General features: G+C 42.0%; 1 protein-coding gene across 39 annotated transcripts in view; it reads left to right on the top strand.

Moving 5' to 3' along the window:
* LOC120997603 (saxiphilin-like) overlaps nucleotides 1-24,671 on the top strand; it is a 390,951-nt gene that overhangs the window by 116,542 nt on the left and 249,738 nt on the right. Inside the window, exons 18-21 of one of the 39 annotated variants that reach the window (XM_040427747.1) lie at nucleotides 2,932-2,996; nucleotides 4,178-4,362; nucleotides 13,971-14,169; nucleotides 22,419-22,586. The exons of the other annotated variants lie outside the window; for them this stretch is intronic. Coding sequence (XP_040283681.1) covers nucleotides 2,932-2,996; nucleotides 4,178-4,362; nucleotides 13,971-14,169; nucleotides 22,419-22,459 — 490 coding nt within the window. The 3' untranslated portion in view covers nucleotides 22,460-22,586. Of the gene's footprint in view, nucleotides 1-2,931; nucleotides 2,997-4,177; nucleotides 4,363-13,970; nucleotides 14,170-22,418; nucleotides 22,587-24,671 lie in introns of those variants that run through there. 39 annotated transcript variants of the gene reach the window in all.

The following is a 24,671-nucleotide window of genomic DNA, read 5'->3' as shown; positions in this document are numbered from 1 at the left end:
TGCTTTCCATCCTAAAATGTAGTTATAACTCTGCTATAACGGAACCCTATAACGGAATTTATAACGCTGGTGAAAACTCACCCTAACCAGTGTTATGCATGTTTAAAGATTTACACGTTAGCATATACAGTACAATAACAGGACTGGCCACCATTATTTTGTCCTGTTTGTAGTTACACCCAATAAAAGATACATTTTAAGATTAAATGGATATTTTGTTATGGTTACAGGATTATTAGAGTTTTTCTTTGCTTAGTTTGCTTAGCATTTGGGTATTCTGTGTTTTCGACCCACTCCTGCCATTGAATTAAAGTTACTGATGAGAAATAGTGACCAAATACTGACTTTATGAAAGTGGTCTTGGGCTTGTTTTACATGTTCTTAAAGGGATTCTGTCACCATGTTTTGGCATCCGAATCTCCTCCTTTCATCAACGATAGATAGCCGTAATCTCGCGGTGCGCGAGATCGCGCATGCGCAGTGCCGGTATAGTGTTCCTTCCCTGTGCTGGCATCAGCCTCAGGGAAAGAACTGCGCATGCGCGATCTCGCGCATCGCGAGATTACGGCTATCTATCGTTGATGAAAGGAGGAGATTCGGAGGACATGGGCGGTGCGGGGCTCCTTCACAGGCGGGCGTGGCTGGGCACGGCTGGGCACAAGTAAGGTTAGTGCAGCCCCTTGGACACATTCAAGACTCATTTACATATCTATAAAATCCTTTTTTAAAGAAATTAAAACCACACAGCTCTATAGGACAGGTATATTGCGGACATGCTAGCGGCGATCTAGCCGTGCATGTCCGTATCTCTATAGGCCAAAACCTGGTGACAGAATCCCTTTAAAATGATTCAAGAATACCACAGGCTGCAATGCAATTGTGTCCCCTTTGTTTTGCACCAACAAGATTTACTTCAGACACATATTAAAAATCTACAATAAAAAAGTGACATTTTTGGAGGGTTTTTCCAATTTTAATGTGACTGTTAGGGGGTTAAAATATAACCGGGGTAATACGATAAAGATTTGGGAACCCAAGGGGTAGACGATGGCTGCATATAGGAGCAGAAAGAGTGGGGTGGTGGCTGCACAGTTTTGTGGCTGTCTGCTTTGTCAGGTCAGAAAAAAGACACGCACACATGTCAGGAATACACAAGACTCGTACAGTATCAGCAGGCACTCACTTTTCATCATATCACCGGAGTTATACTTCACTTATGGTATTAACCATATTGTGGCGTGTGCAATACGGGGACTAATCATTTGATTCCGGAATCACGGACCTAAATTGTTGAACCCAAGTTGCCCTATCGTTTGCTAATATACTACAGTGTCTCCAATACTGGGACTGTCGCATATATATTGTACGACGTAGTCAATTATATATGCATAATACCACACAACATTAGATATTGCAATTGGGTTGAGGAGTCGCCACACTATCAATAATTGATTGCTTTTAACCAAGTACTTTTTAATTTTTTAATACATATACATGTATTCAGATGAAAAGTGAGTGCTTGCTAAATTCCAAATACAATTTCTACTAAAGCTTGGGTGCAGCATAGCAGAGCACCGCTACCATTAAAGTCAGACGGTGGAGCCACCTCATTCAAGCCACACTCGTACAGTATCAGCAATAGGTATTTCCCCAATGTCTACACTATTGTTTCAGGGACTTTTGATCAGTCCCTATACCTAAATTCACAATTCTGTCATCTGCCTATGTTGCCCTGTGGACAATTTCATGTTTAGTTAAAGTTGTTTAGTTACAATGTTTAGTTACAGATGTTTAGTTACACTTACTAATGTATTATTATTATCTACGGTATATTGCTTACTTCGCTTGCTGGATTCATTTTTCCATCACGTTATATACTGCTCATTTCCTTGGTTACAACCATCCTGCAATCCAGCAGCAGTGGCCGTTCTTGCACACTATAGGAAAAAGTGTTGGCCTCTCTGGTGGCTTAGATAGTGGGAGCGCACATAGGCTGGTGCTTTTTCCTATAGTGTGCAAGCACAGCCAACTCTGCTGGATTGCAGGGTGGTCATAACCATGGAAATGAGCAGTGTATAACTTCTCCTATGTGTTTTGCTCTCAATATGAGTCTTATGTCATAAAATTCACTGCCACCAGAGAGGCCAGCACTTTTTCCTATAGTGTGCAAGAACGGCCACTGCTGCTGGATTGCAGGATGGTTGTAACCAAGGAAATGAGCAGTATATAACGTGATGGAAAAATGAATCTAGCAAGCGAAGTAAGCAATATACCGTAGATAATAATAATACATTAGTAAGTGTAACTAAACATCTGTAACTAAACATTGTAACTAAACAACTTTAACTAAACATTAAATTGTCCACAGGGCAACATAGGCAGATGACAGAATTGTGAATTTAGGTATAGGGACTATTATATTATAATGTATTTATACTTTTATTTTATATACGGTTTACACATAGCAAAACATCTATGATTTTACAATGCTGTGTTATAGGCTGTACTTTGTTGCCATTATGTCAGAATGGTTTGTGTAGTTATAGGTAACAGCATTATCTCCTGACTGTGGCAATGTCAAAGTCTGTGATTTATTAGGCAGCACACTATAGGAAAAAGTGTCGGCCTCTCTGGTGGCTGAGACAGTGGGAGCGTACTTAGGCAGGTGCTTTTTCCTATAGTGTGCAAGCACAGCCATCTCTGCTGGATTGCAGGGTGGTCATAACCATGGAAACGAGCGGTGTATAATGAATATGATATGGAAAAATGAATCCAGCAAGCAAAGGAAGCAATTATATGGATAATAATAATACATTAGTAAGTGCCTTATATTAACTTTCTCTACGTAATAAATCCTATTTTCTAAAGTGACACAACTGCTGTAATACAGTTTTGCATTTATTTTGACTATTGCTTGTGTTTTCCCTCTAGGTGTTTAGTGGAGAAAGGAGATGTGGCTTTTGTGTCTAACAGTGACGTATTTAAAAACACAGATGGTAAGAAAATTTTACTCTCCTGTAATGCACTGTAGTCTACACTACTGGTGCATGTACAAGGCATCTGCCTCCCGAACAGCATAGACAACTACTGCACATGCACCTGAAAGAAGGAGAGAGACAGTAGACCAGAGGCCAGTATACTAATCTGTGTTTGTTGACCATATATATGCATTGGGGGTACTCTCTCTCATTATGCAGGGCAATCAGTGTGCGGAGTACACGTGTACAGTATTGTAAGCCAGTCAATGCCGCTCTGGGTTTCTGGGAAAGATATTCAAATTAGCTTTTCTAAGCCTATCTGATGCCAGCATATGTTAGACAGGATAATTTGCATATATTCCACAGAAATCAAGAGGAGCGTTTTCTAGCCTCCAATAGCCATCACATATATTGACTGGTCTCCATAATAGAAATAGTACCCACCCAGAGGCCCCCCAAGACTTTGAAACTAGAAAAGCTGTAATCAGAAGATTGTATGTTCAAGTCCCCTTAGAGGACTAAAAATGGCATTGAAAAAATTTAAAAGTAAAAAAAAAAAAAAAGTGATCAAACATTTTTACAAGCCCTCATACAGCTCTGTAGATGTCAATATAAAAAGTTATATCTGTCAGAAAACAGACTGCAAAGAAAACTTCTTTTTTGTTTTTTTTAAGGATTTTAGTTTTTGAACAGTGGGAGAAAAGACCGTTTGCCGACACTGGATTATCATTACTATATATACCATATACATATATATATATATATATATATATATAGAGAGAGAGAGAGAGAGAGAGATCACAGTGCACAGCTCCCTACTGCTGCAGCCCCTGCCGAGCCAGAGACTAGACATGGTGGTGCTGAAATTCCCAGGCCAATAAGCAGAGCCAACATTAGAGCATCTCCCTGCTTATTGGCCAGCTGTATCTGGCTTAAAGGCAGGGAGCCAATACGAAGGTTGGGCTTTACCATACAATACTTCCTTCTTGCTTCAGCGTAGACTGGCTTGTAACACTAGCAAGTTAGGGGGCGGGGTCGTTCAACCTCGCCAGGACCCCCAACCTTACAGGCCCATAGCAACTGCACAGTCTGCCTCCATTGGCGGTACACACCAATTATTCCATGGCACTGTACATATGAAAAAGGGTATATATACATAATATATGTATAATATATGTATTTCATTATTTATCCTCCAGGTAACAACCCTGCACTTTGGGCAAAGGATTTAAAATCCACAGATTTTGAGTTATTATGTCTTGATGGCTCTCGAGCTCCTGTCACTGACTATAGAAAATGCAATCTTAAAGGCAACCCCCTTCTAAGTGCCGTTAGCCGGGAGGAGAATGTCAATGATGTAGTAAAAACTTTTCTTAATCAACAAGTAAGTGTCTCAATATGGCTTTAGAGAGGTTGGTGAGTAGAGATGGCCTTGCGGTTCGCCCGGCGGTGCTTTCGCGCCGGATTTTGCGTGTTCGCGATTCGCGATGGAGATATTTGCGCCCGCCATATTCTTTTACATTGTGAAGAACTTTAACCCATGATACATCCATCAGGTGGTACAGGACAGCCAATTGAGATGTTTCAGCACATGGACATACCCTCTATCTTATAAATAAACCTGATCTGGCCGCAATTTTACATTCAGTGTTTTGCCAGTGTAGGGAGAGGTTGCTGTGTGGAGCAGGGACAGACTGTTAGGGACACCAAACGCTAGCTAATAGGGCCACAAAAGTATTTTTAAGGACTGGTATAGGTGTGATACACAGAGGGGTGCGATATACTTATAATATACTTTTATAATGAGTCAAAAACACATAGATCTATATAGTGATCACCTGGAAGTCAGGGGCCTAGGGGCTAGGGGCTTACTAGGGCCATTTTTATATAGGGTAAGGTTCCGGACGGGGTCGCTCTTATCAGGGCGGGTGGTCTGTGGTTAGGCTATCAGGGCCAGAATAGCACCCCCCTGTAGGGCAATATAAGGGACAGTTCTTTGCCCACCCTGTCCTTCAACACCACATCATCATCTAGCCCAGGGATAGATGTTTTTTGCTTTCCCTCCGGGATTCATCGATGTGCACTGGAACCCCCCGGATTGTGGTAGGACATATGGTTTCTGATTTAGTGCCGCCGAGCACTTGTTATTGCCTACCACATCTATGTTTTTTGCTTAACTTTAATAATTAAATTTATTTTCATTTTGAGGTATATCTTTTCCATTCACACGTCCGCAAAATGGATGCACATCCGTTCCGCAATTTTGCAGAACGGGTGCAGACCCATTAATTTTCAATGGGGCCGGAATGTGCTGTCCGCATCCGCATTTGCGAATCCACATCCGCACTTCCGCATCCGTGCTTCCGTTTCCGCAAAAAAATAGAACATGTCCTATTCTTGTCCGCAATTGCAGACAAGATTAGGCATTTTCTATTATAGTGCCGGCGATGTTCGGTCCGCAAATTGCGGAATGCACATTGCCGGTGTCCGTGTTTTGCGGATCCGCAAAACACTTACGGACGTGTGAATGGACCTTCATAGTAACATTATTAAAGGTTACGTTTTATCTTTATGTATATTCTAATGGATTGCCTTCCTTGTGTTATAATATACTTTCTATGTTAGAAAGTATAATATAGTGCATTTGTATTGTGCGGCAGTTGTGTGCAGTTCTGCTGCGATACTGCAGGTATATAGAGGGACAAGCGTTTTTGGAACAAATAATTTCTACTGGTGTGATATACCAGTCGTCCCCCAAAAAAAACTGATTGAAGTGGGGTGTTATATACTAATATACTTTCTTTAGCCTATTACCTTCTTCAGCCTATTACCCTTAAAAGTTGATCCAGAAGAAAGCAAAAAAAAACAATTTTAGGGGAAAAAAATTCCATTCTGACTCTAATCTGGCAGTCAGAATAACTCCCTGAGTCATCAACCCTTCTCTAGAATTCTAGAAACTATATCTTGTAATATTATTACACTCCAGAAATGGAGACCCCTCTTGAACTCTTTAAGTGAGTTTATCATCACCACGTCATCAGGCAGAAAGTTCCATAATCTCACTGCTCTTACTGTAAATATTCCTCTTCTATGTTAAAGGGGTTGCCACATCTCACTGTTACTAAGGTGAAATGAGACCCAGTCCTAACCACCAGCTATCCGGAAACAGCAGAGCACGCTGGTGCTTGATGTTGCCGTACCTCCCACGCAACGCAATGGGAGCTACTGAAGCAGCAAGCACTGGTGAGCTCTGCTGTTTCCCAGATGGCTGGTGGTTAGGACTGTGTCTCATCTCACCTTAGTAATGGCGAAATGAGACAACCCCCCTTATAAACCTTCTTTTCTTTAGATGTAGAGGATGTCCCCTTGTCACGGTTACAGTCCTGGGGATAAATAGAGATGGGAGAGATCTCTGTATTGACCCCTGATATATTTATTCATGGTTATTAGATCTCCCCTCAGTCATCTTTTTTCTAAGCTAAATATGCAGTGACCCTGTGACAAAACCCCTGCTTTATGAATGCCCAGACTCTTGTATTTTTTCTGCTGTTCATGTACTTAACCCTATTTCGCCCTTTAAATGTACACAAACCACCTTATCTGCCTGTGACGCAGTTAACGAACACAATGGACATTAGCGAACACAATGGATATTGCCTGTGACACAATCCACAAACACAATGTATATTGCCGGTGACGCAATCCACATTCACAATGGATATTGCCTGTGATACATTTAGCAAACACAATGGTCTTAGTCATCGAGCGCATGGAACTATGTCCGGCCCCTTTATCCAATTATCTACAGGATAGAGAGGAGAGATTTTACTGTTCATGTGGGAGTGTGTTATATCTTACTCTATATTGATTGGTCACTGTATTTTGTGTGCCTGTCCCCCGCAAGGGCCCCGTGGGAGTAACCCTTGCTGGAGGACTTGATAAAAGGCTGAACTGTGGCCATCAATAAAGTTGATTGTTTTTACCCCCTTCCTGAAGTCCTGGATCCTGTTTGTGGGGGATTGGGAGCTACCGTATTTTTCGCCCCATAAGACGCACTTTTTCCCCCCATAAAATGGTGACATGCTGACATTTTTACATCGCAGGCTGCGATGTATGAGCGAGCGGGGAGGGACTGGGAGGAACAGCTGGGGGCCGGCAATTGCGGCGGGGCCGGTGCAGCCCGCCGCTCCAGTGCTGCAGTATACAAATATAAGATGTCTTATTCAATTAAAAGTGATTAAACATGCCCCCCCCCCCCCACACTTTTAATATTACCGTACACCCTAACAGCTTCTGTAGAATGCAGACAGGCAGGCTGGGCAGGCGGCAGCGTAACTCCCTGATGTCACATGCCTGCGCTGCCTACTTTATGAATGAAGCAGGCGGCGCAGGCACGTGACGTCAGTGAGTGACGCGCCGGCCGCCCTGCCTGCCTGCGTTGTACAGAAGCTGTTAGGGTGTACGGTAATATTAGAAATGAGAGGGCATGTTTAATCACTTTTAATTGAATGAGACATTTTATATTTGTATACTGCAGCACTGGAGCGGTGGAGGGGGGGAATCTGTGGATGACAGTTTTATGGGAGACATCTGTGGATGGCACTGTTAAGGGGTGGGGGGTCTGTGGATGGCACTGTTATGGGGTGGGGGGTCTGTGGATGGCACTGTTATGGGCTGGGGGTCTGTGGGTGGCACTGTTATGGGGTGGGGGGGTCTGTGGATGGCACATATATAACAGTGCCATCCACAGATCCCCCATAACAGTGCCATCCACAGATCCCCCCTGTAACAGTATCCTTCACAGATCCCCCCTGTAACAGTATCCTTCACAGATCCCCCCCATAACAGTGTCCGTCACAGATCCCCCCCCATAACAGTGCATCATCCACAGATTCCCCCATAACAGTGCGTCATCCACAGACCCCCCCATAACAGTGCATCATCCACAGATCCCCCATAACAGTGCCATCCCCAGATCCCCCATAACAGTGTCCATCACAGATCCCCCCATAACAGTGTCCTTCACAGATCCCCCATAATAGTGCCATCCACAGATCCCCAGTAATAATGCCATCCACAGACCACCATTAGTTCCAAACCCACCAAAAGCACACCTTTTGGTTAAAAATATATTTTTTTCTTATTTTCCTCCCCAAAAACCTAGGTGCGTCTTATGGGCCGGTGCGTCTTATAGGGCGAAAAATATGGTATATATTAACACCTTCGGATTTACTTGGTTTTCAGGAGATGCTGTACGGATTTACTCAGCTGGAGTGTAAAATATCTGTAACAGACCCCATGAAGAATAAGTGCAGAGGATGGGAGTGGTAGTGTCCATGATGAGATGTGTCATGGTGTACTCTATCAGGCCGTTGGAGGATCAGTGCAGTGGAAAGGTGGTATGAAGAATCAGGCTAGACATAAAAGTATAAGGCCCCTTTCACACGGGCGAGTATTCCGCGCGGATGCGAAGGCGGGAGTTGAACGCATTGCACCCGCACTGAATCCCGACCCATTCATTTCTATGGGGCTGTTCACATGAGCAGTGATTTTCACGCATCACTTGTGCGTTGCGTGAAAATCGCAGCATGCTCTATATACTGGGTTTTTCACGCAACGCAGGCCCCATAGAAGTGAATGGGGTTGCGTGAAAATCGCAAGCATCCGCAAGCATTTTCACGCACGGTTGCTTGGAGACCCGATCATTATTATTTCCCCTTATAACATGGTTATAAGGGAAAATAATAGCATTCTGAATACAGAATGCATAGTAAAATAGCGCTGGAGGGGTTAAAAATAAATAAATAATAATTTAACTCACCTTAGTCCACTTGATCGCGCAGCCGGCATCTCCTTCTGCCTCCTTCTTTGCTGATTGTAGGAACAGGACCTGTGGTGACGTCACTCCGGTCATCACATCATCCATCACATGATCTTTTACCATGGTGATGGATCATGTGATGGACCATGTGACGACCGGAATGACGTCACCACAGGTCCTGATCCTACAATCAGCAAAAAAGGAGACAGAAGGAGATGCCGGCAGCGCGTTCAAGTGGACTAAGGTGAGTTAAATTATTATTTATTTATTTTTAACCCCTCCAGCGCTATTTTACTATGCATTCTGTATTCAGAATGCTATTATTTTCCCTCATAACCATGTTATAAGGGAAAATAATACAATCTACAGAACACCTAACCCAAACCCGAACTTCTGTGAAGAAGTTCGGGTTTGGGTACCAAACATGCCCGATTTTTCTCACGCGCGTGCAAAACGCATTACAATGCTTTGCACTCGCGAAGAAAAATTGCGCATGTTCCCGCAACGTACCCGCACCTTTTCCTGCAACGCCCATCTGGAAGAGGCCTAAAAGTCTCTCTTTACTCAGTGAAAAATATAACTTTAAGTACTGTACATCCAGCAGTGGTTAGTACAAAGTACAATTTCTGTCACCCAGATGATGTGGTATGGTAGCTGGGTAAGTGGCAATTAAATATACCTCAGATATGCTGTTTCGCTAATGTCTCTCTTGTAAGTATGTTGGAATTTGAGGATATGTAAGGTATGAAGGTGGATGCCAACAAACTCACTCCGACATGAGGAACACTGGAACAGCTTTACTAAAGATGATTTTGCAATACAGCAATAAACTATTGTACTTGTGAAACAGGTACATTTATATTCAATAGGGACGCTGTCGAGTTGATAGCAGGGAGGGTATAACTACAGTCTCTGTAGAGTTAGTTTAACTTCATACAGTCTCTTAGGGGCTGCACTTACTGTTCCTGGTAGCAGGTGAGGGACCCTCCTGGTGCTTGATATCTGTTTCTCCTAGGCTGGACCTTTCTCTTTGTTGCAGTACAAAATCTGTCTGGGCACTTCTGAGGCTTTGCTTGTCTGACACATGTGCTCCACATTCTGCTCCCTTGCACTTGTCCATGTTGCACTCTTCCTCCTGTGCCTCACAATGCTCTGCCTGCCACAGCATCTCTGTACCTGTCTGGACTGCACTGCTTTACTTGGGTGGCCCCATCACACCACCCCTGAGTTCTGGTAACGGACCCTGCTTTGGATCTCCTGCACTGAACTCCTCTCCTTCTCCAGGCCCTGGCTGCTCTTCCTGTGCTGCAGGCTTTGTCTTCCCCTGTTATCTTTAACTGGGAACTGGCTGCCTCTGCTGGACTGGAATGATGACGGCAAGATCTCCTCTTGACACTATAGATATAGGTGTCCGCTGTTCAATACAGGCTTTCACCTGCAGCAGGGTCTGTACAGCTGAGATTGCTGGTTACTCTGCTGAGTAAGCATGCTGCCTTGGTTCTATTAAACTGGAGTACTGGTTTCAAAGACGATCCAGACATGGTCCCTTGAAGTAGGAGCTCTAGCATGTGCTTCCTTCACACTAGTCTCTCTAGAACCTCTCCCCCTGGCAGGAAGCAGGACCAGCCCACTTTTACCAAGAAGGGAGGATCAGGGATGTTAACCCTGTCCCTGTCAATCATTCCTCAGCCTGCTGGTTGTACTAATATTACATATATAACATAACAATGCATAACAAACAATTGCAGATACGCCCAGGTCTGGGGTACTGCAAATAACCCTCATTTTGATTATCTTTCTGGGCACTATAGTCCACTAATTTTAATGTATTACTTTAGTTGCCCTTCTCTGAACCCTCTCCAGCTCTGATCCCTCTCTATAAGTGTACATAATACTCCATGTGCAGTCTGACTACTTATTTGTAAAGGGACAGAACTATTTTCTTGTCACGGGCATCTATGCCTCTTTTGATTCCTCTTATTGGCCTTGGTAGCAGCTGCTTGACACTAGTTGATACAATTAAGTTTACTGTCAACTAAAATTCCTAAGTCCCTTTCCATGTCATTGTTACCCAGTGTTTTACCATTTTGTATGTACTGGTGACATATATTTCCCCTTTCCACATGAATGACCTTACATTTTTCAGCATTAAACCTTATCTGCCACTTGTATGACCAAGCCTTGAATCTATCCAGATCCATCCGAAACAGTATACTGTCCTCTTTTGTGTTAGTACTGTAAACCAAAAAATTTTATTTTACTGTGCCACCCTTCTACAAGATAATTTATAAATATATTGAAGGAAATAGAGCCCAATACTGACCCCTGAGGTACCCCACTAGTGACCCAATCTGAGTGTTTACCGTTAATAACCACCCTCTGTTTTCTATCACTCAGCCAGTTACTTACCCACATACAGACATTTTCTCTCAGTCCGAGCATTCTCATTTTATATACTAACCTTTTATGCGGTACAGTGTCAAATGCTTTGGAGAAGTCCAGATATACGACATCCATTGATTCGCCGCTGTCAAGTCTAGAACTTAACTCCTCATAGGTAACCGATATGCATTCCTTAACAAAAACAGATGGGGTTATAAATGGTTAATTAATAATGATAGCTTAACCTATAACACTACATGGAGTCATTTTCATTCTCTCCGAACCATCATGACAACTTCTTCTAGCCATGACTTGTGTCTGCAGAGTTTGTAATAAAGAAATTTTTTGGTCCTCTCTTTTTCAGCACTCTCCCTACCTTTCCCCAACCTATACAAACTCCCCATCCTGCTAATGCCCCCAATTCTGTGAATGTTGCTGTCCCATCTGCATAACTATACCTGCTGTGCAGCAGAAAGCTGCCAAAACTCTGTACGGAATAAATAGCAACATAACTATCATTACCCCCCAGAAAAATAGTGCAACATAACCAGATAGTGCCCCAAAAATAATGCCAGATACACAATCCCCCACATTTGTCCCTGATTACCATAAAGAGCCCCACAGTAAAAAAAATTATCTTTTGTATCTCACACAATAATGGTGATTTTCTTAGTGCTCAACAAAGTAATAACTGCCCTTTTGTGCCACACACAGTAATAATGCTCAATATTGTGCCCCTTACAAAGTATTAATGCCCCCTTTTTGCCCTCTAGAAAGTAATTATGCCCCGCTGCGCCCTTGAAAGTAACAAGTAACAAAACCCCTTAGAAAGTTAGAGTGTGCACTTTTTCGCTCTAGAGATTAATAATACCTGCTGTACTATATGTCCATTTGAAGGTAATAATGCTTCCTGAGTGCCTTATAAAAGGTAATATAATACCCCTTGAGTGCCCCTTAAAAAGCTTAATCAATTCTCTAACTTTAACCTTAAAAAGGAATAATGTGCCTTAGTGCTCCATTAAAAGTAATAATGCTCTTATGTGCCCTCTTAAAAAGTAATCAGGCCCTTAAGACGTCCCTTAAAAGGGTTTTCGAGCTTCTAGGACTCATCTGCTCCACGCCAAAGTTTCATCAATTCTCTAATTTTAACCTTAAAAAGTAATAATGCACTTATGTGCCCTCATAAAAAGTAATCATGCCCTTAACAGGTCCCTTAGAGTACTTTCACACTAGCGTTATTCTTTTCCGGTACTGAAATCCCGTAAAGGGTCTCAATACCGGAAAAAAACGCATCATTTTTGTCCCAATGCATTCTGAATGGAAAGCTATCCGTTCAGTATGCATCAGGATGTCTTCCGTTCCGTCCCTTGTACGGTATTTAACCAGACAAAATACTGCAGCATGCTGCAGTTCTTTTTCCGACCAAAATCCCGGAACACTACCGCACTTGCTGGATCCGGGATTAATTTCCATTGAAATGTATTCATGCCGGAGCCGGTACCAAGTGTTCCGGAAATTGCCGCATCGCTGGATCTGGTTTTCCGGTCTGCGCATGCACAGTTCTTTCTAGCTTTGAAAAAAATTAAATACCGGATCCATTATTCCGGATGATACCGGAAAGACGGATCCGGTATTTCAATGCATAAGTCTAATGGATCCGGAAAAAAAAGATATCTATTTGCACATGGATTTCTAGATCCGGCAGGCAGATTCTTCAAACGCTAGTGTGAAAGTACCCTTAAAAGGGTTTTCGAGCTTCCAGAACTCATCTGCTCCAGGCCACTCTGTTCTGGCTCCCCACATTCCTGGCTTCTGCGGTCTTCCGGTCCTCATCTTGCAAACTTTTTTTTTTGTTTTAAACTTCACATGCACCCCTGCAAAAATGACTTGCATCAGAAGTGATGTGTCTCCAAGTGGCACGTCAACCAGCAGTGAAGGGCAATTCGGGGAAATGTCACAAGTGAGGCCAGTCATTGACTGCAGCAGTGCACATAACCCCACCTGTCAGGACTAGAGATAAGCAAATCAATTGAAATGAATTTACAAGAGATGAATCGATCCACTCATCTCTAGTTTGGACGTTTACAGGACAAGAACCAGAAGACTGCAAAAGGGAGCCAGGAACTCAGGAAGGTGTGATGGAGCGGTGGAGAGCTGGACATGGAATTTAAAAAAATCCTCAAACCTGGAATACCTTTTAAAAAGTTATAAAACCCCTAATTGACACCTTGAATAGCCATAATTCTGGGAAGGTCCACTCAATAAGTAATAGTGTTCCTCACTGAAGTGCAACCTTTGTACCCCACAAAAATTTAATAAAACCTGTACTTACCTCAACACAATCCCCTGACATGCAGAGTGACCAAGTCCCTTCTTCAGGTAGTATCTTGGAATAGGTGGTGCTCACTTTCACAAGGATGCTTTCATCTTCTGCATGGTACCGAGGTCCTGTAGGCAACAGGGTTAATATGTCCTGCAGCCTAGAGGGTGAATGTTAGGGCAGGGAGCACATGGGTTTACGCCTATAATAGAATTCAGCTGTATCAATGTGATATAGAGTGATTGAGGCTCCCTGCACCCCCGATAGCTATGCCTATGGTTATCGATGTATAGTTTGCGTGGGTAAAAACACATTTTTATGATCTACTAAAAAATGCTCAGATGCAATATATAGATATATGTGCTAGTCAATAAATATTGAATTTTTGTCTTTCTACTGAATATTGATGCATTTATAAATATGGCAATTTGCTACTGGATTTATAATCCCAATATTTTCTCCTGTTTAGTCTCTCTATGGCAGGAACGGATCTCAGAAGGACAAATTTCAGATATTTTCAAGTTACGGTGAAAACCTCCTCTTCAGTGATGACGCACAATGCATGTTAGAATTTGACATGATAAAAGGAAGAGACTTGATTGATGATATTTTGGGCAAACACCTTTCGTCAACTATGCTCAGAAATAACCCATGCTTGCCAATATCGGGTAGGTTGTGTTTTGGAAAACTAATATATAGTTTTTGTATTATTATTGTACTATTTATTTTACTATATTTCAGTCCAATTGCATAACCATATTTTAGGTCCGCATCCAATCCAGATCAATTAAATTCAATGTGGCCGCAAAAGATGCAGACAGCACACAGTGTGCTGTCCGCATCTGTATGTCCTTTCCGCAGTCCCACAAAAAAGATTTTATGGACAAAAATAGACATTGCTAACAAAGGGCAGGATGTTCTGATCCGTAAAATGCGGAACGTTTAAGGCCGATACTTGCATTTTGCGGATCCAGTTGGGTGAATAGGGCCAAGTTAATGGCTATCGACATCTTTGGGTAGATTTTTATTATTGCTTTCTACATTACTTATTTTGGGCTAAAAATAATTTTTGTTATTGGTCTTGAAGATCTGCAATGGCTTAGGGCTCATGCACATGACAGTATGTTTTTTGCGGTCCGCAAAATATACGGATGATATCAGCGTGCATTCCGTATTTTGTGGAATTGAACAGCTGGCCCTTAATAGAACAGTCCTATCCTTGTCCGTAATGCGGACTATTTTTTGGCGGAACGGACATACGGAAACGGAATGCTAATGGAGTAACTTCTGTTTTTTTTGCGGACCCATTCAAATGAATGGTTCCATTTACGGTCCGCAAAAAAAAAGGAATAGACACGGAAAGAAAATACGTTTGTGTGCATGAGGCCTTAATCTGTAGCCCTTATCTGTTAACCCATGATAGCTAATAAACACTCATCAGTTTGATTACAATTCAGCTTAACCCCTTCACCCCCGGAGGATTTTTGGTTTTTCGTTTTTCATTCCCTGCTTTTCCGGGTCTACAACTTTTTTTTTAATTTTTCCATTCGCCCAGCCATATGAGGGCTTGTCTTTTGCAGGACAAGTTGTACTCTACTCTAATGGCACCATTTAATATTGCATACGATATAGTGGGAAGCTGGAAAAAAATTCTAAATGGAGTGGAATTGAAAAAAAAATCACTGTTTTATGGGTTTTGTTTTTACGGCATCCCCTATGGAGTAAAACTGACCTGCTACCTCCATTTTCCATGTCAGTGCAACTACAATGGTACCACGTTTGTAGAGTTTTTCTTGTTTAAATATATGATAAAAAATAAAAACCTTAAAAAAAAAATTTTTTTTTTTAATCGCCATATGCTGAACCCTATAACCTTTTTGTAGTTACAGTATGTGTAGCGAGCTGTGTGGGGGTCATTTTTTGTAGGGCAATCTGTAGTTTTCATTCATACTATTTTGGGGTGTGTATGACTTTTTGATCACTTTTTATTCTATTTTTTGGTAGAGGTAAAGCAAAAAAAACTGCGAATCGACATTTTTATTTCTCCATTTGGGATAAATATTTTTATATTTTACTAGTAAGGGCATTTTCGCATGCAGTGAATTCCCATGATATTTTTTTTGTTTTGTTTTTGTTTATCTATTTATCTACCCCTCTTCCCCGGCTCCAATGTGCTATCGGCTACATTATCATCTGCATATATTTGCGAGTCACCCTCACCTGTCTCTTGTGCACATCCCTGGCCTCTCGCAACATGTGCTCCCACTAGTATTGAGCAAACCAAAGCCTCCGAAGTGGAATTCGTTAGGAAGTTTAGGAAAAAATTGATTTGCAATGAATCGGAATTTCCTCGTGCTTCGTGGTAAAGAATAATTTTGGGGAGTCCACCTTGTTAAATAGATCAGCAATTCTATTACGCCTTGATTCCCAAATTGCTGTGAATAAGATGTCTAGTTCTACTGTTATTGGGGTGTCCGCCTTGTTTAGTAGATAAACAATTCTATTATGCCTTGATTCTCAAATTAGGGTGAATAAGCTGTCTAATTTTGCTGTTATTGGGGTGCCCACCTTGTTTAATAAAAACATTGGGACACAGGTCTTGCAGGGCGCACGGTGTTTCTTTTCTGAAGACTGCTGTATGCTTTTCTTTTGGTTTAGCTAGGGATTAGCTAGGACATTTGGTGGCCTGCACGATGATTCACACTTCCATATACTGTATGTGATCTGCCTGTGATACTGATGCACAGTAACTGTTTCACTACCAGAAAGGACTAGCTATGCATGTTGCTGCAATGCACAGCCCGGGATATAGCTGATTTAAAGCGCTTCATGGTGAATTAATTTGGAACGAAGCTAATTTTTGGAATATTCGTCGAAGCAGCTGAATAGAATTTTTGAAAACTTTGCTCATCTTTAGCTTCCACGTATCCTCCATCATTGCTGAAAAACAGAGCAGAGCCTGCGGCAAACATTACTTGGCTAACAGATGGAGCAGCAAAAGCAAGAGGCAGGTTCAGGACAGGTGAGGGCACAGAGTCAGTTCCTTGGCCATGCCAACTAAGCATGGTGTCAGAGGACCCCATCAATTGTTGGCTGTGTGTATCTGTTGTAACTTGAGATGATTGTGAGAGAGAGTCAACCATTCCAGTACAAGCAGCTGTTGCTACCACTACCCCTTCTTCTGCAGCTACTTTTGCTGGCTACAGCATCATTCTTGCCACTGCCTGTTCCTTTGGAGAGCCCAGGCAACTATCTGTTGGCTGAAGCGTATAACAATTGTATCGCTAACGGAAGGCATTCGCTATCATAAATTTTGCTCCACTTCACACATGTACAGGGTGAAATATTTAACCATGACCTAATACTGACACTATGTAATGCAACAGCTTACAGAAAGCATTCACTATAATCAATTTAGTTCCACTGCACACATGTACAGGGCAAAGTAGTAAACCATGGCATCATACTAAAGCTATGTAATGCAACAGCTAACATTAATTTATTTCAACTGTACACATGTATGGTATCTGTCTGAGGCATCCGTTAACATATACATTTTTTTGTATCTGTTGATCGAATGGAAAAAACGTAATGTGAACCCAGCCTTAGTTTGCAAGAATAAGCACTAGTACACAGCGGAGCGGCGGGGCAGAGAGGGGAGGTCGCCATGTACTGCATGGTATAATACAGAAGGCTGACAGAGTGCACAGCCTGGTCCTGGTGGCCCATGGTGAGGACTGCGTTACCCAAGGCTCATTTACTCTATTGGGAAACACAGGGCACACTATAGTATAATATACTGGAATCTCTATACTGTAAATATATTAGCCCTGCCCTCAAATACTAATACATTTAGTGACTATATATTACCAACATACAGAGACTAAATAACACCGCCATAAAGGATAATAGACCATACCACAACTGTATAACAAACACTGTAACATTATAGCCCCATACTATGACAGGACAACGACGCCATACAGTGACTGGATAACACTGCCATACAGTGACTGGATAACACCACTATAAAGTGACTGGATAAAGCCGCCATACAGTGACTGGATAAGACTGCCATACAGTGACTGGATAACACCACTATAAAGTGACTGGATAAAACCGCCATACAGTGACTGGATAAGACTGCCATACAGTGACTGGATAAGACTGCCATACAGTGACTGGATAAAGACGCCATACAGTGACTGGATAACACTGCCATACAGTGACTGGATAACACCACTATAAAGTGACTGGATAAAACCGCCATACAGTGACTGGATAAGACTGACATACAGTGACTGAATAACTGCCATATAGTGACTGGATAACACCACTATAAAGTGACTGAATAAATGCCATACAGTGACTAGATAACACCGCCATACAGTGACTGAATAACTGCCATATAGTGACTGGATAACACCACTATAAAGTGACTGATTAAATGCCATACAGTGACTGGATAACGACGCCATACAGTGACTGAATAACTGCCATACAGTGACTGGATAACACCGCTATTCAGTGACTAAATAAATGCCATACAGTGACTGGATAACACCGCCATACAGTGACTGAATAACTGCCATACAGTGACTGGATAACACCGCTATACAGTGACTAAATAAATGCCATACAGTGACTGGATAACACCGCCATACAGTGACTAAATAAATGCCATACAGTGACTGGATAACATTTCCATACAGTGACCAGATAACAAAACCATACAGTGACTGGATAACACCGCCATACAATGACTGAATAATACTGCCATACAGTGACTATATTAACGCTGCCATACAGTGACTAGGTAACAGGATATAAGGGGACACAGTGCAGGGTATGGTAAGAGGGCACAATACAGGGTATAAGATGGCATAGCTCAGGTTAGGAGGCACAGTACAGGGGTATCCCCTGATACCCCTGTACTGCACCTTCTACAGTGTATTATAAGGGGGCACAGTATAGGGTATAAGGTACAGTACAGGATATAGGGCACAGTACAGGGTAGGGGTAGGCTGGAAGGGAGTCTGAAGTAGGAGGCTGTCATTAGCTGGCAGGCAGGCAGCAAGGGCTGTGAAAGAGGGCTGTCACAGCTAGAGCAGGAGCAAGGCAGCACTACATGCAAGGTGGGCGGGCATGAGGCCAAGTGACAGAGGCTGGCGGGCGGGCAGTCATGCTGGCGGGCACATACAGGGTCCACTTCAATGATTGGTAGAGCAGCAGTGTAGAGGAGAGCTAGAAGAATCCCTCTCTCCCCTCGTCTCATTTCTGTAGAGGCCATTGCACATGACTCTCCCTATGCTTGCCATGTCTCTCCCTATGCTCATCTCACAGGGAAATGGCGGGATGAGTGTTTTATAGGTCTGTGACATCACAGGGGATTGCTATCTGTGGATTGGCTGGCTGCACAGCATTTTGGGTGATCTCACGTTCCCGGGGTTCTTACTTTCACTTTGTAACACGTGCAGCCACCATTTTAGGAAAACCTGATTCGTTTCTAGTGATGAGCGGCAGGGGCTATATTCGAATTTCACAAATATTTTGTAGAATATTTGTCATATATTCGCAAATTCGAGATTATTTTATTGAATGCAAAAAATCGGCAATGTAAAAACCACGTAATGCGAATTCGTAACGCGAAATACAGGCGTGGGTCAGTTTGGCTATATTTTTAAAGCTGCTAGAAGTTTCATGAGTTTCTCCTGAGACTGGAGAAAATGGTTGGCACGGCAGAAAATTTGAATAGCTTTATATGCAGATAGAGTCAAGTGCTCCAATATATTTGCGATTGCGCTAATCGGCAGTGTGAGGCAGTGACAGGCCTCATGGTTGTTAGGGGAGATATATGGCAGGATTTGCTGTGTCTTCCCCACATTTACCAGGTCTGAAGAAAGACCAGGTGCAGTAATCACCTGGGGATAAAGGACTCCTCAGAGTGAGAGGGGGTGGGGACTGGCACACAGAAGGCTGGAGTGGCTCTGTGTGGTCTGAGCCGGGAGGGCTGAGAGACCACTATCCCACAAGAGACACTGGTGTGGGAGCAGCCTGGTGGCTGCTGGAGGTTGGGCTGGGAAAGCCACATCTCATCACGGGTGTGAACTGTGTTACGCTTTAGGTGAGTCAGGGAAACCTATGTGTTTAGGTAGAGCCCAGACGGGCAAGGTATTTTATTTTGGCTTTATATTATTTATGTTAGTTTTGCTGAGGTGCCAAATAAAAGCGATGTTTGGACCTTAAACTTGGTGTCTGGCGAAGATACTTATGTGAATGACCCCCGGAGAAGAGCTAACCCCCCACAGCAGTGATTAGAATATTTTTTGCACTACGCGCGACTTCATATTTTAGCAGGTCTGACTACAGATGACTGATTGGTGCACTAAGTATTGTTGTGAACTTGACATTGCTTCCTTCTCATTGGCCCACAAGCAAGAAGCAGAGAGGAATCATGTGTTCAGATGGAAAAGAATATTCGATATAACAAATATATAACACTATATTCTAAATATTCGTGAATTCTCGAAGTGTCGATATTCGCGATAGAAATTCGCTATTCGAATATTCGTGCTCAACACTATTCATTTCCAATAAGCATGAGAAAATTCGGCTTCGTTGCGAATCAAAGTTTTCCTAAAGTTCAGACGGAATTCACTTTGCTCAAAACTATCTCTGAGATGGTCATGGCTATAAAAATGTTTTGGTAAGGTAGATGTTTTCTTTTTTCTTTTATTGTGCTGCAATGAGAGTTCATTCTTATTCTCAGCTTCTGACCATATTGACCTACATGGAGACCCTTATTAAGGCTCCACAGATTTTGGTTGTCAGTTTCTAGTAGAGGCACTAGATGGTTTTCTTGTTTTCCTTTGTATTAAAGGAGCTCCATTCTTGGTAATCTGGTGGATTGGGTAATTTTAATTTGCACAGCAATTAGATGGTATCCTTGATTCAAAAATATATTTTTGAAGCGTCCAAGGTGCTCATCTCTATCTGTAGGATTTGAATGAAAGCGATTGTATCTGATAATTTGACTTTAGATGATGATGTTTGTTATGTGTTTGGGGTGAACACTGTCCCATCTGAGTTATTCTGCGTGGTCAACTGGCTTCCATAAAACAAATTCTCTTTTTAACTGTCTTGTATCTTGATCATGAGGTCCACTTTTTTTTTCTTCTTCAGTAAAAGAGTAGTTTAGTGTTAAATTGATGGTGAGATAAAACTGAGTGAAGCATTCATGGGATGTTTTTAGCTGTTGTTCAGATTCATTCCAGATGTAGGAAGTTAGGGTTAGGAAGGATAAGAAATTACTTTCAAGCTTGGCCATGAACAGATTTGCACACTATGGTACTATTTAACTTCGTCTGTAGGTACGTATGGACTGTCACCAAAATGAAAAGTAGTTATGGGTTAGGTATGAGGACGAATTTTCTAAGCTCCACCACAAATTCAGAGCCACCCTGTGTGGAATATTGGAATATAAAGATTTCTCATCCATGGTAGCCAGGATAGTTTAGCCTGATAGGGGATCTAATCCAGTTTATTTACAGTGCTGTTTAAAAGTTTGTGAACTCTTCAGAAATGTCATATTTTTGCATACATTTAACCAAAAACTATATAAGATTTTCACTTAGGTCCTACAAGTAGATAAAGATAATCAAATCTCAGAAGAAAAATTACCTGCGCTGTGTTTTGCGTGAACCCTTTCACTTCAATGGGGCCGCAAAAAATGAGGATAGCGCTCCGTGAGCTGTCCGCATCCTTTGCTCCGTTTTGTGGCCCCACAAAAAAAAAAAATAGAACATGTCCTATTCTTGTCCGTTTTGAGGACAATAATAGTGTTGATCACGAATATTCGAATTGCAAATTTTGGTCGTGAATATTGTCACTTCGAGAATTCGCAAATATTTAGAATATAGTGATATATATTAGTAATTTGGAATATTCTAGATTTTTTTTAACCAATACACATGATCCCTCCCTGCTTTTAGCTTGTGGGCCAATGAGAAGGCTGCAATATCTTTGACTTTAGTAACTTAAGCAGGGAGGAATCATGACTTCAGATGGAAAAAAAGACGAATATTCAAAAAAAATTTATATATTCGATATAGTGCTATATATTTGTTTTTCGAATATTCGTAATATTCAAAAACAAGATTATATAGCAATATAGCGAATATTCGAAAAAAATGAATGTAGAACAATTTAGCTAATATAGTGCTATAATCTTTTTTTTGAATAGTTGTAATTTTTTTCCAATCTGACCTTCAGATGAGAAAAAAATTACAACTATTAGACAAAGATTATAGCACTATATTAGCTAAATTGCTCTATATTCGTTTTTTTTTTATATTCGCTATATTGCTATATATTCTTGTTTTTGAATATTACGAATATTCGAAAAATGAATATATTCGTTTTCTAGAATATTCGTCTTCGTCTGTACAGTTGTTCCACTTTGGCATACACTTCCCCGACAAGCGTTCCCATCACTATGGGAATGCCTGGGGGTTTAGAATATACCATCGGATCTGAGTTTTTTACGATCTCATTGATTCTCATTACAAAAATTCACATTATGAAAATTCTCATAACGAAAATTCTCATTACGAAAATTTGCATTACAAAAATTCGCAATCCACACTACTCCTAGCGAATATTCGAATTTGCGAATATTCAACGAATATTCTATGAAATATTCGCAAAATATCGCGAATTCGAATATGACCCCTGCCGCTCATCACTAGACAATAATAGGAATTTCTATTATGGGTGGCCTGTTTTGTTCCGTAAAATGCGGAATGCACGCGGCCAGCCTCTGTGTTTTGCGGATCCGCAATTTGCTGCCCGCAAAACACGGCGTGGTCATGTGCATGTGCCCTAACTAATTTTTTCTTTGTGTCTTTTTTATCCACAGAACTACGGACAGCTTGCACTTTCCGTGCTGAGAAGATGTAAAGATCTAGTCCTGGTCAAGGATTGTCTTATATATTCCTACTCATTTATCTCCTTGTTATTCACCATATAAAATGAATGTTCTGCCTTCACTTGTTATATGCCTTTCATCTTGCAATAAATAAAGATTTTCTTTTATATCATGTCTTCTTTTCCGTACATCACATCAGTATAGTCACTTCTATGTACAAATACAGGAAAATAGAAATTAAGGTGGACATGTCTCTCATAGATTTGGCCCATCTACTAATCATGCCTTGTAACAGACTTAAATATATGGTGGCCTCCTAACTGCCACAGTTTTAAGTCTTTATTCATGCCAGAAAACTCCCGTTAATAAAGATACAGTAAACGTGGGGGACCTGCTCTGCCATCTGGTAAAGTGGCATGAAGGGAGAAAAGTCACAAATTTAGCCGCACAAATGGGTGTGACAATGTTTGTCAGCCATTTACTCCACAAAAGTGGCGTAAATAGAATAGTAAATGTCCCCACTGAATGTGCAGCACGCCAGACCTGCTGGGTATAGCGAAGCGAGGTCACGGTTATAGGCAATCGAGGGTTGCTCACTATATTAGAGAACCCTGGGCAGGCATGCAGCAGTGAATGAGAGGTAGACACAGTTCCTCTGGGGCACACTCTGTATATAGGGACCAGGCCTGATGGTGGATGAGGTGCCCTGGATGTTACAGGTATTTTTAGTGCCTGGGGCAAGGTCCCTGTTGGATTCGTGACGCCAGTGCCAGTAACGGTGGCACACCGATTTATAGGAGGAATAACTGAGTACTCAGTGGATAAACCAAACGTTGCTTTACTTGGTGAACACAGTCCAACTTGGTACATACAGTTACAGGTGATTGTGATGATAATGCAGTCCCTTGAACAATACTTCACAAGCAGGTAGACTTTGAATAATGGCAGGTATTAATCATGCAAGATACTTGGAGGGCACAACGGCTAATGCTTTGCAGTGCAATGCTGCTCTATCCCCTTCAGCTATTCTAGCTGGCTGGATCCCAAGGCCTGGATGCCTAAATGTTGGCTTTCATCCTTGGTATATAAATCCTCTCTCCAGTATTGGCGCTTGCTGTACTTTATAGAACCTCTGCCCATCAGGGTACTTATCTGACCTGGTATTGTCCTTACTCGGCTTGAGGGTAACTGCAGGTTTCTCCCAGGAGGTGCTGTCCTGCAACTGGGGTGTCTTCAGAGCTAACTAAGGCTCTCTTGATCCGCAGGTAGGCTAGGATCCCTCTACTAGCCTCCTGGTAACAACTAGAAGCCAGGGCTGTCTAGCTGCATGTCAGGAGGAGGCCCTCAGCTTGTCCCTGGCTGGTGCCTTCTAACTTATGTCTCAGCAGACTCCTGACTCTGAACTCCCTCTCCCTGTCTGGGCCTGAACATTTATACTAGGGGTTCCCTAACTCCCTCTAGTGTCTGGGATGTCTAACTACACCCAACTAGGCCTGCTATTGCATCATACAGGGGAACATTGCATATAAAAACACATTAGAAAATACATTGATTGCACAATTACATATGACATTTCTGTCCCTTGTGAGTAGGAGGAACGCGCACACCAATTGACCCTTGTGTAGTGCCCACGCCAATCTAGTGGGACACTACATACAACCACACTATAACGTTGCCCGACCTCGGCGCAACATGGAGGGGCCCTGCCCAGCTGGATACTGTACCTGAAAAAGAGAGAAGAACACAAAGCAGGAAAATTTCATCTACATTTGCAAGAATACATTATCTGCATAAATCAGGCAGTTCCACTGGCTTAGGAACAAGTGACGGTGAAAAGGGGCGTCGTTCTCTTCTCTCAGGATAGTGTGAGGGAACAGGGGCGCTGACCTGGTGCAGCATATCAGTGATACCAGGATAGTCCATAAGTGCAAATTGTCCATAATAGAACAGAAGACGAAATATAAAACGATGTAAAGTTCTTGGAGGCTCAAGGAACAAATATGAGTCCGTACCCAGGTTTCCTTCTTATTTTGAGCAAGTGTCTTTCATCATTCAAGCAAGGAAGAAGATCATAGAGGCTCAGGTACTTTTGAGTCCGTCTCTAGGCACATTTCTTTAAAAATAGCAAAATCTCAGAGGCTTATGTACTTTTGAGTCTATCTCCGGGCACGTTTCCTTGAAATTAAGTTGCACAATAAAATGACAGCACAATAAAATAGCCCACATTTTTCAAATGGCATAATA

The sequence above is a fragment of the Bufo bufo genome, chromosome 4 (assembly GCF_905171765.1).
Source record: "Bufo bufo chromosome 4, aBufBuf1.1, whole genome shotgun sequence".
NCBI classification, from domain to species: domain Eukaryota; kingdom Metazoa; phylum Chordata; class Amphibia; order Anura; family Bufonidae; genus Bufo; species Bufo bufo.
The sequence above is the reverse complement of the archived record's forward strand: the minus strand, read 5'-3'. Positions and strand labels throughout refer to the sequence as shown.